Below are 16,553 nucleotides of genomic sequence, written 5' to 3'. Positions count from 1 at the left end.
CTCGCTAAGAAAAGAGATACTACAGTATCTAAGGATGTTAGGACATCTAAAGCATCTTTAGATGCTAGACTATTTAACAGATGCTACAGATGTTAGGTGTAACGATGTTACAACTTCGCCATGTATCGGACCAATCCCAGAGCCGGATCGGAGGTAGTACTCGCCGCCCTCTTCATCAACCACTCGTTGTGAGGTCGGATCCGATTCGGATCCGACTAAGATAAGTATATAAGGAGACACTCCCTGTAGCTAGCTCTGTAGACTTTTGATATCCTTTCGTACAAGGCCTATAGGTGTCTATTCGAATCAAGGCTCGTTTGATGTCCCACGCACTCCCATATGCCTCTGAGTGACACTACCGCCGATACTGATCCGAGTAGTCTTGCCTGCGCCGTTACATTAGGACTGGAAGTAATGAGGATATAAGAATAGATGGATTTCATTATTACTCTCGTTGTAGTCAACTCAAATTGTACTTTCTTACTAGTATCTTTACTTAACAAGATTGTTACAAGTTAGTCTATCAAATAGATTAGTCTTATTAAACCCTCCTTAAGCACGCCAACTCTACTGTATCGCCAGACAAGCCTCACGGAACACTAACGTAATACTCACCTGCCTTAGTGCGGACCAGGATAGAGAAGTATAGACCCATACCCCGTGTAACAGTACTAACAGTTTCTTTAGCATCGCCGTACTATAATCTTCTTAGACAAGTGCTTAGTTTAGAAGAGTTCTAATACTTAATAGGAGTAGTGTTTTTAATATCTAGATAAGAAATAGAAGCGGGATATAATAATAGAGGTTTGCCCTATATAGGGCCTAAGGCAGATAGTGTAGGGAGCTATATAGCTTAGTCGTCGTGGACGACCTTATCGTAGTCTACTTATAATTATAGAAAGGGATATAGATACTTCGCGTAGTAAGTACACTAGCTAAAGTTACATCTAAACCCTTCGTTAGGGGTTACTCTCTTACTACCGTCTAGATTAGACCTTTATATAGGATAACGCACGTATTTATACAGCTACTATTATCTAAAACTTTCTTCACGATTACTATATTAGAACACTAGATTAGCTAGCTAACTCCCCGGATCTTAACCCTATCGAATACCTCTAGTAGGCACTTAAAAACAGTATGCATTAAAACTATTTATAGTACTAAAATTATAGTAAAGCTTAAGCTAAGTAGCATAGGTTTTGTAAAGCTCTTAAAGAGTGCTAGAGTAAAATATTAAATAAGACGATTCTAGGACTAATCAGCTCTATGCCGCGCCGCCTTGCGGCCTATCGCAAGGCGCGAGGCTATTAAACAAAGTACTAGTATATAGAGAATACAATCCTTTTTCAGCTTCCAATTTTATGTTGTTTTGGTGGAGATATTGGTGGTTGCAGCATATTAGTCGGATTTGGGTGGGGGCGGAGATTCAGCTAGCGCGGCGAAACTTTTGGCTTAGTACTGTAGTAGTTTGAAGTCGAAGTCTTTTTCTTTGAAAGAAGCAGAGTGGTATCATTTGAAATGCAACTTAATGACATCTTATATATGTAACTGGCAGCAGCAGGATCGGTTACTAGTTATCCGACAGTGGCGATATTCGAATGATATTCGAGTAAGCGCTAATAGATCATGTCTTAGCGATGACTTAGAATGCTGACATGTTCATCTAGGGTCGGAAAGAGGTGGTCTCCGTGAGAGTTTCAATCACATGCCAGGGGTGGGCCATGTCATATTGTTCGAGAGAATTCACGTGATGTTATCGATATCCCAGTGCCTTACCTCCAGCTTCGGCCGAATACTAAGGTATATCACGTGACATACTACCTATTGCTACCTCAATGTACTTGTACGGTGCTCGGAACGAACGATTAACCGGTTACAACTCGGAACTGGGCGGAAGATATTTGAATTAATAGTCATTGCCTTTCGGATTTCATTTCCATCCGACCCGAGATGCATAGTTACATCTTCGCGCTTATACTACAAGTACTTTGGCAGCGAGGCAAGCAAGGATCACATGCAAGATGAAGGTGGTGTATTACACCAAAGCGAACCCAGGTTAGGAGGTATATAAAGCGGCCTAGTGCAGATCATTAATATGTGTACAGGCTATAACCAGGCTTGCCAAGTGCTCTATGTATCGAGCATAGCCCGACGCAGCCATGCTTACATATTCCATACTGTACTTAAGTATACATAAGCATGCTAACATAATTGATGACATGTGCAGTGTTAGTCATGAGCCAAAAGGGTGCAGTTACCCTGTGACCAATATGGCAATTGCAGATATGAATGCTCAAATAGTGTTGCTATCGAGTGCATACACATGCATGCAAGCCTGTATTACATCAATGCAGGCTCTACTTCCTTGGTGCACCAGTCTGCTGCGGCCTAATTGGATGGCTAGTTGAATGATTTAGAGCCAATTCGGCATGCGACTTCCATATTGAATTAAAGAAACATAGTCAGGTTCTCATATAATTCACGTGATGCATCGAAGATCATGTGTATGCTAGGCGTATCTATGTCTTATCAGTGATTCTTGAGTAATTCTTGAAAAAACTATTTTTATAGAGCGGAAGCCAAAATTTCTTGGCCTGATCCAACTGGCGTCAATCAAAACTTTCCTAATCCTGTGCAATGATGGAAACAAAATATAGGGGTACTTTTGATTTAGTATCATTTCGCTCCGCGGAAAAGAACTCTGTACACCAGGGCTCAAGGAGGGGACAGCTATTGGTACTAGTACTGCTAGCATGGGTAGTTCTACTGGGGTTACGATAACGATTGCTGGAAGAAGTCCGAGTACTACAGGCGCACCAGATCCGGGGGACTAAGACACATTACGTTCCATAAGCATAGACATCCAGATGAGCCGTAAGAGATAGCCATAACTATACTGGTGTTTTGATAAATCGACTAATATGCACACGTCTGGGCTGCTTACCCTTCGTGTGCGTTATATTGTGGACCACGCATTATCAATAGGAACCATAGCGCCGTTTATCATTTGTGATTCGTCTGAGGCGAGGAAGGCGATACCCCGCGCGACATGATCAACACTTATGTAGGGAACAGGTGTTCCCTCGTTATCTTTGGACACGTGAAGCTGCACAATCGGGCTAACAGAGTAAGCCATTGTTATATATAGCAAGCGAGAGGTTGCTTACAAAAAAGCGTTGAAGCCGGCGGAATCAAAATGCTCCATCTGCACTGAACTTGCAATGTTTGTGGCGACGCTTCCTGGTAGCACGCCATTGCAGCGAATTCCTTCGTTATGGAACCGCCATGCGACATTTTTGGTAGCACCAACCTATCACTTTGTTAGTACTAACCATGCATGTGGGGATTGTCTACGTACTAAGCCATGTTTGCTGGCTGTATAAGCAATTCCTGCACTTGCGCCAGACATGCCCGCCTTGCTAGCCACATTGACAATAGCACCCTTTTTCTGTGATTTCATGGCGGGCAGTACTGCTTTCATCATACGAATCGGCACGGTCAAGTTAATGGCCATGACTCTTTCCCATTCTTCCTCGTGGATGGTGTCGGCGCTACTCCACCCGTCACTAACGCCCGCGCAGTTGACCAGGACGTCAATACGATCGTGCTTGCCAATGCATTTTGCCACTGCATGTTCAACGGCTTGAGAATCTGTAAGATTGGACTGATAGAAGATAAAAGTCGAAAAGTCCTCAATGAGCTTCTGGGGCTGTGCACCAATATCTATACCAAAGACAGAAGCTCCACGTTCCAGGAAGAGGCGGGTTGTCGCGAGGCCTATACCGGAACTGCACCCGGTGATTATAGCAACCTTATCTTGAAGGGAAGCGATAGACATTGCGTGGAATTGAAGCTTTATCAATAAGACTGGACGGTAGGATATGATTTGTATGATGGTGGTGCATGTGATTATTTGGTGGACGATGCGCAGCGCCGGAAAATCTAGCATGACGTCAACGGTTAGCGCGACAACCTGGGTTAGGGTTAAATTTACATGCGTATTCAAAGGCACAACACAAGTTCAACAAGTATATTTCTCTAAAACTCTACACCTACAATAACTACTCTAAATCCAATCATACAAGTGGAGCTCGCCCATGGCTCAAACGACCACCACCCTCAGACTCGGTACACCATACCCTGATATGATTCTTCTCGATCACTCTACTGAATCACCTCCTCCATGCGATGCACGTCGCTGTCCTTGGTCCATCTTCTGATCTTCTTGCCTAGACCATAGTATAGTGGGAATGCGAAAAGAGCCGGGCCAACGGTGCAAGCGAAGATGACCATGGCCGGGGTCATCCACCCGTCCTTACTCTCATGTGCTAGATCAAAGACCCAATAGCTATACGAGAAGGCGATGAAGTTCTTGCATACAGTCGCCACCACCATGATTTCACCAGAGATGGGTTTGTAGCAGTCGATTGCGTAAGTGATGCAAATGGTAGGCACCGTGGTGACACTGAGTCCGGCGAAGCCATAGCCCCACACAACAATGTGGCCCCATGCCCATTGATGCTGGTACGTGAGGCCTCCGAGGATCAAAGAGAGCATGGTGATGATCATATAAAACCAAAGTGCAGGAAGACGCATCTCTGCTTCGCGCACACCACCATTCTTGCGAGTCGCCCGAGCAGCCACCCAATCCGAATACGGGCCTGCTGTCGCAAGACCCACCAGCGCACCGATGGCGAAGGCGAAGTTCGTGTAGCCAACTTGGTCGGGTCGGAAGAGGTAGGGTGGCGCCGCAAGGATCGGGGACTCGGTGATATTGAAAAAGAGAAGAAGATCAGCCGGACCAGCCAGCATCAACCCAGCCCATAAGATAATGGGGTTGAAGAAGACCTTGATAGGAGTCCATGTATCGCGGACAACAAACATCTTCCATCTAGGGTCGGGCTTCCGAAACGGCATGAATTGTGCACGAGACGGGCGGCCATTCGCCATTACAGAAACATCCAACGTATCCTGGTCCAAGTCGTCGGTTGTAGTAAGTGTGGCTTGTTTTTCGAGCTGGCTGTCGTCTTCGCTGTTGCGCTCATCATTCTTGGCTTGTACGAAACTATGGGTTGCGACGGCAGAGCCGCCACGATGGTACTTTGTTTCCGGGAAGGTGAATGCGATAAGAATGATTGAGACACCTGAGAGTGCTGTCTCGAGCCAGAAGAACGATTGCCAGCCGTAATGACTTCCGATGGCGCCAGCCATAATAGGACCTAGGAAGGCTCCCATGAAATATCCAGTGCTGTATCAATGTTAGGAGTTGCTCACGCATATCACAGCCGCACTTGTACTTACAAGTATACACCCGTCCATAGGCCTCGTTCGTGCAGATAAAAGACATCAGCAATCATCTGGACGGGAATGCTCTCACTGGTCGCACACACTAGACCATTCACCGCCCTAGCTGCCAGCAGACTGCTATGGCTCGTCGCTAGCGCCTGCCACACGCATGTCAAAAGAATCAGCACAGAAAACACCAGACTAATGGCGCGACGTCCGAAGATGTTGGACAGTGGCACAATGATGAAGTTTGCGAAGCCCAGCGTAATGACAGTAATGCCAGTCAACATGGCTAACTGATTGTTGTTTAAATGGAACTGTGCACCCAGCAGTGGGAACATTGGGGCTATGGATAGCGCACCAGTCACAGATATCCACGTAAAGAGCCATTGCGAAGCCATCACCATCACTGTAGCCTGTCAGTATGGCGATAATAGTTCATCTTTGGCAAAACATACTCTTCCATTTACGGCTCCAGTTGAGGGGATCTCGTGGATCAGAAGACGGCTTCGGAATGAGTTGTTTCTTCACTGAACCATCATTGTTCATGACCTCAGTGCCAGGGATGAGTTCGACATTGTCGGGGTTAGCAGCCATCTTTTTACAGTTGATATCGATAGACGATGGAAGTTGAGGTTGATCTGAGGTTGACGGAGTGAAGAGAACACTTATATAGTCTCCGGTACAACGTGGCATTCACACCAATGGCACTCTACATTCTGCCGATGATGTACTCCAAGTCCGCGTCGGAGAATACGTCGATACGAGGACGATGATTGGAACACGATCTGCAGTGAGAAACCTTGATCATCGTCCCAGCTCTGTTCTGACACTATCAGTTTAAGTTGCACTAAGCAAAGACTGCGACGATGCTTCTGGCTCGTACCTCCGTAGTGCATCGCTGACCCTTGTAAAATTTCCATTTACGATGCATTTTCAGTCTTGGCAATAGTTCGTGGAGGCCTGGATAACACGGTTCCCATGTTTGGGATCCTTTAAGAGCAAGGCCCACACGATAGTATACCACATAATTTCTAAATTCCTGGAGGTGGGACATGCATAGCGGTATTTACAACGCTAACCTCTATGGAAAAGCATCAATAAGCGCGCAGAACGTGTCAGCAGCTCTTGCTCCCATTGATCCAAGGAACATGATGGCGAGAGCTTCAGACTATCGCCTTACAAGCGCATCAACATTATCTGGTTTTTCTCTCCAGACCCGGAGTTCCGGAATATGCAAAAGTTGGAATATGGAGTCGAGCCTTGGGTAGCAGAGGAGCTAACATGCACCATTTCGCAAAGATGGCGCTGCGATAGACCTGAAGCTTGACTACTACTATCGGCTTTGAAAGTGGAGACCCACGTCTGTGCTAGCGACGGGCGCCGTCCGGGATCGCGCGTCGGAACTGCGGGGAGGCGTGCTGACAGCGATGCACCATCGTCAGCCCTGGATAGTCAAGATCGCGGGGATTGCGTCTCCAAACCCCTCGGAATTTTTCAATTCTGGATTCTGCAGGTTTCCTATTATAGCAAGAATTGAAATTGTCCTATACATGTATGCTCCGCGCCGATGGTCATTATTATGAGTGAGCTGAAGACAAGGCGCAACTAGAACCAGCGTCGCAAATGTCGAACTTACCAGATAAGAGCAAACTCATGAATTTCTTATTCAACGATGGTACCTGAAAGAAGAAAGATTTGGATAACGCCTGCATGATTGAGTGTCGGTGAGAGACTATCTCCCTTAGTCTACCCCTGCAAACCCAAGGGTTTGTCAAAGCCATGATGTCCAAAACCTTATTAAGAATTGAAATGCTTATTTAAAGTTTCTGAAATTTCTGGTTCTACTATGTGCTAGTGTCTTCTGGCGTTTGCATGTTGTCTGTAGTAGTAAATTCGCACACGTTTGAGGGCTCTACTTGGGCTGGTGCCTTATCCTGAACCGACACATATTTCGGATAGCATAGCAAATCAACCAGAAAGATAAAGTGGTAATCATAGTGATACTGCTTTGCTATATTATGCAGTACCTTCTTGGTGCGTATTTGATGAATGTGATAGCGCCGCCATCCGTACCGGACTTCCGTTGGTCGCATCTTTTCGGAAACAACCCAGAATGCCTTGATGCAAAACTGGTATCAACGGGTTTAATCGGTAATCTAGCAACTTTATCAACTGCGACTCTATTGCTTACCGATCTTTCGATCGTTTCAGAGTAATATCTTCTTTTGCTAGAGATAAGCCAGGGAACAAGATACAGCATGCCTAAATTGTCCAATAATTAGGCTCACAGCACGTCCGCGAGTTATATGGATGAAGAAGAATATGCATGTTGATCAGAAACCAAAACATAATAGCGCCAATCCACTATCAAAGAAGCGAAAGGTCTCTGAACTACGTCCAATCTTGAAGTGGAGGTGCGCCCGCATTCATTTACACACCACTTACATCGGTATCTCCACCGCCATAAGAGCTACTATCTGTCCCAATTAATCTCACTCCTGCTCATTCTTTTCCGAGCTAGTTGAAAAGTTCTTTCCGGATGTATATTGCAACGTTCGACATGCCTTCACTGTCGCAGATGTCGTAGCATATTGAAAAGCACAGTGATACTTCTGCAAATATGGTATTCAGATTGCTGAAAGTGAAGAGGTCAACGGAAATTTCTAACTAGATCTAGCTCGAAGTTGAAACCTTAGCTGATTGATAACAAACTCGGTGCTAGGAATAACGGAATATAGCTCTTGCACTTTAAGAATTAAGTAACGAATAGCATTCAACAGTGGCATCAAAGTACAAAATTCAAAACTTCAATGACTGTTTAATACTGGCAGCAAGGCGCCAGAGACCGTGGTCAAGCTGCAGTTGCATAGCAAGATTGCTCACTTCTAGGAGTCTCATTCGATAAAGAAAAACTGTGTTCGTCGCGAAGTGAACTGAGATTATCTCTGAACAGTGCGACCGTACCTCAAGTCTATGGATCTGCTCTATTGCACTGCGATAGCTCGTGCCCGAAATCACTATCTTCAGTTCTCTTTTATCTTCCCAAATCGCTTCTCTTGCTGCCTGGACTCTTCATTTTATGTGTAAATGTGGTGATCGACAACGAGCATAATACCTCTCTAATCGTCGGTATCACTATACACTCCGGCCATCGCTCCGGACAAGGATACTCTTGTCAACTGACCAGTTTTTTTGGAAAGCCCCACTTCCAGGAATGTTTCACAAATGCTCTATAGTATTTGCAGAATCCACCTTGTTGCTCTTTATCGGCAGTTGGTGACGAGCCTATCCGCAGCATGCCACGCTCGAGGCACCAAAGGTCGCGTGGCTGTGTGGAGCAATATGCGAAGCGAAAGCTTAATGGAACCTACCTCTTATAACATTGAAGCAACTGCCGATTCGCTGCATAGATTGAATATTTATCCGGACGACACAGGAAAGGACCAGGCCCAGTCTCTGACAAACAGTTGTTGAATAATGATACAGTTCATAATTGGAGATGCCATTATTGGTACACTTGTTAATTATCAAATGACTCTTCATCTTCGCTTTATACAAGGTGACATTCCATATCATGGCTGATGAGATCCAGGAGTTTAGCGTGTGCTTAAAAGGTCTATATGCTCACACGATGTTTCCTCATTCTGTCCCAGCAACTTCCTTCTGAAAGCTGTTTACGATGTTTTGGTATACACTTGCTACCATTCTGCTCCTGACACAATGTGTCTTATCCCAGAATATGTTACGATTCGCATGTTCGCAGCTGACTGTTGAACGAGCGGATCCACTTGTAACTCCCGGGCAGCGGCCTTCACCGCATACCCATCAGATCATTGGAGGGAATTCTTTCAATCTTACCGTATGATCCTTTTATTCATTTCAGGGCACTGGCTGACATTTTCAGATGGAACCTGGCGTGTTTGATCCACCCACTCGCTCTACATGCACATCTTGCACCTACAGTGAAGATTTCAGCAACTATTGGACTGCATCGCTATACTTCCGGTCACCTGAGAATGGTACTTTTCAGCGAGTGCCTCAATTCGCTAATGTCGGACTCCAGCAAGATGGCGGAATGACGGTCTATTACATGCCGTATTCGGCGAAGAATAACAAGATGACAGCCTTTAGGCCTGGGTTTCGCATGATCGCCGGCGACCCTATGGCCAAAAGGCCCAACCGTGTTAGCATCTGTCATCGATGTTTGGGCAATGGGGAAGGTTTTGCTCCATGTGACGGGAAAGACACTGCAGAGCTCCCGAAAAAATACTGCCCGGGTGGTATTCGGGCGACAGTCATATTTCCGTCGTGCTGGGATGGTAAGAACCTGGACTCGCCCGATCACAAGAGTCATGTTGCGTACTCGAATAGTGGTGGTCTCGGATCACCAAATTGCCCTAGTACGCACCCAGTTGCTATTCCGCAAGTCATGTATGAGATCATGTGGGATACTGGACGATACAAAAACAACGCATGGTATGGTAATGGTAAACAGCCGTTTGTATATAGCTTTGGAGATGGGTAAGTCTTATCCAGTATCATCTTCAAACATTCACTAACCATGTGCAGTACCGGTTATGGCCAGCACGGCGACTATCTCTTTGGCTGGAAAGACGACTCTTTACAGAGGGCTATGGATGCTCTACCGAGTGGCAAGTGTGCTAACGCCAACTGCCAAGTTTTGAAAATACAGTCTGCGCAAGATTCGATGAAGTGCAAGAAATCGCAACAAGTGATTGAGGATGTCGGTGTGGGCGGAAATTGGCTTAAGGAGCTCCCGGGTGGTATGCCGGTTACCTATTAAAAAACGAATGTGGGCAAAATAAAGTGTTTTTAGAGTGTCGTTATTTCTATTACTTCCAGTATGCATGAATTTTATCCAGATGGCATCTGGTAGTGTGTAGCCAAATTTGTGTTGGTTCGAATATTGATTTCGCATCTGCCGAAACATGATAGAAGCGTAATTGGTCCGGAGATAATTATTGTAGAAAACACGGCTGGATGGCAGAGCAAGAAGCAGGCCGGCAGCTTCGTACGAACCCAAATGACTGTCTATGCGACATCCTCGGCATTTGTGATAGCAATATCGTTGGTAGCGCATCTGCCGCTCTCGGCAGTTTCGACATGGCTTGCCTTGCCGAGAATGACGTGCATCACCCAGAGTTTGATATTTATGTGTACTCTCAGCTTCTGTAAGGGAAGTCGACGAGTCTGGTAATGATAGCCCAAGTGCGCTGAAAGTGGTTCAGGGTAGGCTTAAAGAGGAATTCGTCTTACAAGGATCACATTGCATACTCACTGCCTACCCTGTATACACTCACCGTGGAGCATATAAGTACACACGCTGAATGGCGCATATCATTAGCCTTGATTCCAATCCAACACGTGTATGTGTTTAGGATCTGACGGGCCATGACTGCACCTAGAGATGGTGTCGTTGTCGCAACGTTCATGACAGCATACCATGCAATAAATGTTATGAGCTTTGGATATCCAGGTCTTCGATGCAAAAGGGGCACTGGTAGGACGTGCGATGAATCTTTTGAACCGCCAACGGAAACGTTGCCAAATTCTGATTTCCGACTTTTGATAGTGTTATGTGTACGGGGTTGAATGTTTGCCATGAGAAATCCAAGACACTTATACTGCCAAGCTACTTATTACCCCTCACTCACCCCATCTGTCCTCAACGGCTTCTTTTTCGACCCACAACGACTCCGAGGTCCCGAGCCGTCACCCGCTGCAGCCGTGGATCCGATGATTTGAGGAAAATAGCTGTGCCGCATCAGTGCCGGCTTACTCAAAATAGAACAGCGCTCACAACAGGATGGTTGTACTTAGTATGTACACGCGGTACTTCGTGCTCGGCAGGCAACGTTCGTCTTAATGCACGACGACTTGTGCCACATACCGGGAATCTGAAAGTTGTACCAAAGACCAAATTTCGACCTGCAATTGTTCTCTCGATCGGTAAACATTACGTCTGACTGTCCACCAGTACAACGAAGAAACATGGCGTCTTCAAAAACGGGCACGTTTGCCAACCCGGTCCTTCCGGGCTTCAACCCGGATCCATCAGTCATTCGGGCCGGCAATGACTTCTTTTGTGTTACATCGTCGTTTGAGTATTTCCCTGGGGTGCCAATTTATCACAGCAAAGACCTGATTAAATGGGTCTTAATCGGACATGCTCTCACCCGAAAGTCGCAGCTTGATATCAAGACCCCCGAACCTGGAGGTGGCGTGTGGGCAACGACTATTCGGTACCATAACGGCAATTTTTACATAATTACCAACTCTTTTGACCGGTACCGCCCGCAAACCGATGATCGCGTATGGCCTCGGGGCTTTTACGTGAAAACTAGCAACATCTGGAATGATAGTAGCTGGTCAGATCCAGTATACTTTGATCAAGTCGGGTTCGACTTTGACCTTTTCTGGGATGATGATGGAGTGGTATACTTGTCATCCTGTTATCGTAAGATTGATCGCTCTCCGGATCCTAGGATACGAGATTTTGCTGTTCACATATCTACGGTTGATCTCAAGTCTGGAACTTTGACATCCAGACCACGGATGATTCGCGATTCTGTATCCGGTTTTGCCGAAGGCTCCCATATCTTCAAGCGCAACGGCTATTACTACTTGTTTACTGCTGAAGGAGGTACTGAGTCTGGGCACTGCGAATATGTGACCCGGAGCCGAGAAGGTCCTTTCGGGCCATGGGAAGCAGCACCGCACAACCCACTATGGCGTAATACAACGTATGATGATATCCAAAACACTGGGCACTGCGACGTTGTTGAGGATTCCCAGGGTCAGTGGTGGGCCATGTGTCTAGGTGTACGACCCAGGAGGGAAGGTAGCTCATGGCGGGCTTCGGTCTTCGGGCGCGAATCAATGCTGCTTCCGGTTCGCTGGGAGAATGACTGGCCGATATTCAATGAAGGCAAGGCGGTTGCATTGCGAATGGAGGCGCCGAATGGCTACATCTTGGAGGATGACAAGAGGTGGAGAGATGACTTTACGGGAATCAAATTAGGGCTGGGGTGGTATAGAAAAAGTAAGGAGACTTATTCATCACTATTTTTGACTAGAGTACGGCCACTAAAAACGCACAGATACCCCGGTAAGACAGGACTTTTCAATGACAGCCCGTTCCAATGAGCTCACGCTATATGGGGGTCCGTACACCCTATCAATGCCTGCTTGTCCGACACTTTTCCTACGGAAGCAAAAGCATTGGCCTGTTGTTTGGGAAACCCAACTAGATTTTCAGCCTGAGGCACTACGCGTCGAAGCGGGAACTGTCGTCTGGTGGAACCACACCTGCTACGCGAGTATAGGAATTACACTTGTCGAGCGCGATGGACAGCTACAACGAGCCATCCGACTGACTGATCCAGACAAGGAAGTTAAGGAGGCAATCATATCAGAGCAAGGTGCAGTAAAATTGATCATTGAAAGCACTGAGACTAGCTATCAACTGGGATATCGAGATATCAGTCATGACGCACACGAAGCGAATGAGAGCTGGACCTGGCTGGGTAACATTGACACCCAGGTCATGACGCGCGCCCCTGAGGTTGGTCAGCCTTTTACAGGCATGATGATGGGGCTGTACTCTTTTGGTGAGATGCAACCTGTTCTGAGTCCAGCGCATTTCGCGTATGCAGAGTTTCGATAGCTGCATCACTGTGGTATAGGCCAGCATCGATTTCAGGGAGCATGGTAAATGCGATACCGAGGCACGCAGGGAAAATCATTGGGGTTGATGATACTTATACCAAACATACTATGCTTGTGCTGTTTTTCAAAAAGACAGCAGCTAAAACTCACTTGGTCTTTCGTGTTACCTCGAACGTGCCCAAGTCGAATCCTTCGAGCATATAAAACTTGCAATTTGACTCGAGACAATACTAACCACTATAGCTCCGGTAGACGCGTCATGGTTGAAGGGTTCGCACAAGGATAGGGTAGCAGTTCTTGGGAAGACGATTCCCTGTAGAAACCGGGTCCGTACCTTGTTCCCAAGCAACATATGCATGAACCCTTGCCCATATAGAAAAACGGAAAACACGCAACTATTCCGAGCATTCAACTTGGTGGCGATATGCAACAACAAGATTCTGCATAACTCAGTTTTTTTCGGTCACAAGTTGTGGCCCACCACACTGTGGATATTGACAAGAGGCCGACAAGTTTGATCGTCAATGCACCATCTATCCTCTTTGAGAAAAAATTATAAGCAGTCTCGATCCTTCGTGTATCATCTGTTTCTTTGAAGTAAAGAGAAAACGCTCTCTAGACCAAAGTTTCATATACGAAGATTGATCTGTAGGTGTTGTCGATACTGAAGGCGTGGAAAAGATCTTGATCATATACCAGATATGTATGACCTTAGTCCAACCATGTGGCTGTATCGCTTCTAACTGAAAAGAAGAATAAGCATCAAGACGTTAGTTGACATCTCACAAATAAGGTTCACATCCGCTCCACAAGCTTAATGTCAACCACGGGAATACCGGCTGTAGCATCGCACCTCGGAACAACGAGGTGTTAGTGGTCGATCATAATAGAGATCGGGAATAGGTATGAGACCCACTCACAATACCTCAGAAACACACGAGGACAGGCGATTTCTCTAACAAGACTGGCCCTGTACCACCTGGATCATGAGGCGGACCCATCGGCCCGATAGCAATAGATAAGGCGGGCTTGGGCATCGTCCAGAAGTGAGGGATTTCGCATGGGGAAAAGGGGGGAACAGGATGCCGCGGCACCGCGCCGCGCGGTCATCATCGGGCCTTTGGTGGGCGTGTGGCATGATGCCAATGTTTGTGGCTATTGCAACGGATCGAGAGAGTTGCAATCTCGCCAACTGTCAATACTATGCAATAAATGGCCACAAGTCGGGACGCAAGCCAATATTGGTGTCGGGTGCAGGCTGGCGATTAGCTACAACATGATTCAACAGGATGAGTTTAAAGTTTTCAAAGAAGCTGCCAAGGTCGACAGTTTAGGGGCACGACTGGCGAATGCTTGCCCATGACAGTGGTATATGCTTAGGCGAGGGTGGTCCGCCGGGGACCGACAGATATCGGGCCTTTTTTCACTGATGGCGCAAGCGTTCCGCGCCAATGAGGCGGGCCGGAGCTAGATCAAGATGGGCTCTAGAACTACTTAGTGCCCTACACACAAAGTAAGCAATCAGGCACGCACAGACAACGCATGTTGCCTACTTACATGCTTACTTATAGATGGGAGGTTCAGATTACCGAATCGTGCAAGGGCCATTACAGGGAAGTATTTTCTGACGTATAGCAATGGAGAGAATGAGCCGAGCATCGGAAAGTTGTGGAAAACAAGTGAAGCGATAGGAATGTGGAGGGACAGGACTGTGGAGCAAAGAGAATTCGAATTAAGTTGTTATGCCCTGGCTATAGGTCTACTACTGCACAGGGGTTTCAGTGTCGTACGACGAGGTCTTTCTGGCTCTCGCTATCGCTGACCCTCGAGCTGTCGTCATAGTGCTGCTCAAAGTGTCGAGAAACGTAAATGTTTTTGCCCAAGATGTCGTCGTCGCTGGACTTGTCTGGGCGAACCACGTGGGAAGACGAACCCAACTCAATATCATCAGCGCCTGCGCGCCTGGCTGTGCTTCTGATGCCATGAGTCATGCTTTTGGATTTACCTAGTCCATCTGTTCCCAGCCCGTAGCTGTTGCTGCCACCGCGAGATGAGAAGCCGGGTAGGATCTTGACCATGAGTGGTTTGAGTGCTGGTAGCGATGCACAAACAATGGCCAGATTCATTTCGATTGAGGACCAGTACGCCACTGGTGCACTGTAATAGGTAGTGTCTCGTAGGTTTGCGACAAGAATAGCGAGAGCGTGGAGGCGAAGTATGGATACCACGCACACGAACCATCCAATTGTCAAAATGATGATGAGGGCTATTTTCGGGCGTTTGGCAATTTGCAGGTTCCAGATGACCTTTACAGGAAGGAAGGCCACAAGAAGATCGGTGAGGATGTTTATGGCGGCATTGATGAACCAGATACTGTTTGGCCATTGTCAGCGAATGACACAGACAATGGGGCACTTTATAGCTTACATTGGGCCTTCCACGCACGAAGATTGTTTGGGTTCACCCTCTTTGGCGGGAATGGGTTCACATGTATATACCGCTATGATAACCGTAGTAACTCCCCATGCGATACACATTGCCATGACAATGTGAAGTGGTATGCGCATCTTGCGTACGGTAAAGATTCGGCTGTATTGAAACAAGATAGACATCTTTGTAAAGGTAAGGCTGATATTATAAAAGATGATGCTCCAAAACAGGTACTGTTGGTCGTTAGCAAACAGATGTGCGTGAAAACTGTGCTCCGGTCGTACCTTGAGGATCGGCCGGAACCCCTCAGGAAACTCGATGAAGATTGCATGCTTGCCATTGCCTGCGTCGGCCTCTACGACGAGTTAGTGAAGCTATTTTCTGTACATTTTGCATGGTGGCTTACGAAGAACCTGGAAAACGCTCGCAACAGTGGCTGTCGCCTAAGTAATGTGAGTGGGGTATTCAAATGTGCGAGCGTTGATGAGGCTCACCAAGGACACCACTATTGTATAATCCTAAAAAAAAAAAAAAGTGTCAAAATAAATCCATAGCAGGAAATGTTGAGGTAGATAATTACCTCCCAACCGAGCTGCAGTCCGATGTATCGCATACGAGCGAACAGTCGTAGGCTTACAGCCATATAGGAAAGTACCGTGAAAGCAATGACAATGGATTTTGTGAGAGGACCTTTGTCCTCCCGGGCCAGGGCAGCCAACTGGTCAGCGGTCAGTTGGTCCATGGTGATTTGCGAAGAATGGATCAGCGACACGGATATGGCCAAGTTATCAATACAAAAGGTCGAAAAGACGAGACCCTGAGGGGCAGCTCTTCAAATGGGATCAGGAGTAGTTTCTCTTGGACTGTGTGGCGTTACAGATATGAGGAATGGGATGGAAGTACCTGGTGCACAGGCTTCGGAGGCCAACACGCCCACAACCCGAGATGCCGCCAGTGGTACGCGAAACCCTAGCCCTGACAATTGCGAGGAGGCGATCTGATGGAGGGATGCCTGGTGGCTGAGCTAGAATTAGGGCATGTTGCGATTCCTAGAAGACCAATCATAGCGCATGCCACACGGAGAGCACTGGCAAGCGTGCACCAGTTGCAAATGCGGCCAGCATGATGAGCTTGGATGCAAT

At 46.8% G+C, this 16,553-nt stretch overlaps 5 protein-coding genes across 5 annotated transcripts; 2 read left to right on the top strand and 3 right to left on the bottom strand.

Annotated features, from left to right (window-relative positions):
* Positions 1-2,573: 2,573 nt before the first annotated feature.
* Positions 2,574-3,910, bottom strand: COCSADRAFT_203869 (uncharacterized protein). Its single transcript, XM_007706994.1, has 3 exons — positions 3,362-3,910; positions 3,171-3,313; positions 2,574-3,122 (listed from the first exon to the last, which is right to left on the bottom strand). Exons 1-3 carry the CDS (start codon positions 3,839-3,841, stop codon positions 2,960-2,962), a joined length of 786 nt encoding a protein of 261 aa, XP_007705184.1. The 5' UTR covers positions 3,842-3,910; the 3' UTR covers positions 2,574-2,959.
* A 133-nt stretch (positions 3,911-4,043) lies between these two features.
* On the bottom strand, positions 4,044-6,005 carry COCSADRAFT_41330 (uncharacterized protein). Its single transcript, XM_007706720.1, has 3 exons — positions 5,748-6,005; positions 5,305-5,698; positions 4,044-5,251 (listed from the first exon to the last, which is right to left on the bottom strand). Exons 1-3 carry the CDS (start codon positions 5,884-5,886, stop codon positions 4,168-4,170), a joined length of 1,617 nt encoding a protein of 538 aa, XP_007704910.1. The 5' UTR covers positions 5,887-6,005; the 3' UTR covers positions 4,044-4,167.
* A 2,710-nt stretch (positions 6,006-8,715) lies between these two features.
* Positions 8,716-10,583, top strand: COCSADRAFT_348087 (uncharacterized protein). Its single transcript, XM_007706993.1, has 3 exons — positions 8,716-9,151; positions 9,197-9,813; positions 9,862-10,583. The coding sequence occupies exons 1-3, from the start codon at positions 8,972-8,974 to the stop codon at positions 10,094-10,096; spliced, it is 1,032 nt and encodes a 343-aa protein (XP_007705183.1). The 5' UTR covers positions 8,716-8,971; the 3' UTR covers positions 10,097-10,583.
* Positions 10,584-10,899: 316 nt separating this feature from the next.
* On the top strand, positions 10,900-13,137 carry COCSADRAFT_128266 (glycoside hydrolase family 43 protein). Its single transcript, XM_007706992.1, has 2 exons — positions 10,900-12,355; positions 12,414-13,137. The coding sequence occupies exons 1-2, from the start codon at positions 11,305-11,307 to the stop codon at positions 12,977-12,979; spliced, it is 1,617 nt and encodes a 538-aa protein (XP_007705182.1). The 5' UTR covers positions 10,900-11,304; the 3' UTR covers positions 12,980-13,137.
* Positions 13,138-14,593: 1,456 nt separating this feature from the next.
* Positions 14,594-16,194, bottom strand: COCSADRAFT_41328 (uncharacterized protein). The gene is made up of 6 exons (XM_007706719.1): positions 15,992-16,194; positions 15,906-15,929; positions 15,818-15,854; positions 15,696-15,766; positions 15,409-15,644; positions 14,594-15,354 (listed from the first exon to the last, which is right to left on the bottom strand). Exons 1-6 carry the CDS (start codon positions 16,151-16,153, stop codon positions 14,760-14,762), a joined length of 1,125 nt encoding a protein of 374 aa, XP_007704909.1. The 5' UTR covers positions 16,154-16,194; the 3' UTR covers positions 14,594-14,759.
* Between the last annotated feature and the right edge of the window lie 359 nt (positions 16,195-16,553).

The sequence above is a fragment of the Bipolaris sorokiniana genome, assembly GCF_000338995.1.
Source record: "Bipolaris sorokiniana ND90Pr unplaced genomic scaffold COCSAscaffold_17, whole genome shotgun sequence".
Taxonomy (NCBI): Eukaryota; Fungi; Ascomycota; class Dothideomycetes; order Pleosporales; family Pleosporaceae; genus Bipolaris; species Bipolaris sorokiniana.
This window is presented reverse-complemented; position numbering and strand designations above follow the sequence as displayed.

Coding starts and splice junctions, on each gene's coding strand:
- COCSADRAFT_203869 (XM_007706994.1), bottom strand. CDS start 3,841: ATGTCTATCGCTTCCCTTCAAGATAAGGTTGCTATAATCACCGGGTGC. Junction 3,314..3,361: donor CAGCCAGCAAACATGGCTTA/GTACGTAGACAA, acceptor ACAAAGTGATAG/GTTGGTGCTACCAAAAATGT. Junction 3,123..3,170: donor GCCGGCTTCAACGCTTTTTT/GTAAGCAACCTC, acceptor TTACTCTGTTAG/CCCGATTGTGCAGCTTCACG.
- COCSADRAFT_41328 (XM_007706719.1), bottom strand. CDS start 16,153: ATGGACCAACTGACCGCTGACCAGTTGGCTGCCCTGGCCCGGGAGGAC. Junction 15,855..15,905: donor ATACAATAGTGGTGTCCTTG/GTGAGCCTCATC, acceptor CACATTACTTAG/GCGACAGCCACTGTTGCGAG. Junction 15,767..15,817: donor GAGCGTTTTCCAGGTTCTTC/GTAAGCCACCAT, acceptor AACTCGTCGTAG/AGGCCGACGCAGGCAATGGC.
- COCSADRAFT_348087 (XM_007706993.1), top strand. CDS start 8,972: ATGTTTTGGTATACACTTGCTACCATTCTGCTCCTGACACAATGTGTC. Junction 9,152..9,196: donor GGAATTCTTTCAATCTTACC/GTATGATCCTTT, acceptor TGACATTTTCAG/ATGGAACCTGGCGTGTTTGA. Junction 9,814..9,861: donor GTATATAGCTTTGGAGATGG/GTAAGTCTTATC, acceptor AACCATGTGCAG/TACCGGTTATGGCCAGCACG.
- COCSADRAFT_41330 (XM_007706720.1), bottom strand. CDS start 5,886: ATGGCTGCTAACCCCGACAATGTCGAACTCATCCCTGGCACTGAGGTC. Junction 5,699..5,747: donor CTGGAGCCGTAAATGGAAGA/GTATGTTTTGCC, acceptor GACAGGCTACAG/TGATGGTGATGGCTTCGCAA. Junction 5,252..5,304: donor CTATGGACGGGTGTATACTT/GTAAGTACAAGT, acceptor ACATTGATACAG/CACTGGATATTTCATGGGAG.
- COCSADRAFT_128266 (XM_007706992.1), top strand. CDS start 11,305: ATGGCGTCTTCAAAAACGGGCACGTTTGCCAACCCGGTCCTTCCGGGC. Junction 12,356..12,413: donor GCTGGGGTGGTATAGAAAAA/GTAAGGAGACTT, acceptor AAAAACGCACAG/ATACCCCGGTAAGACAGGAC.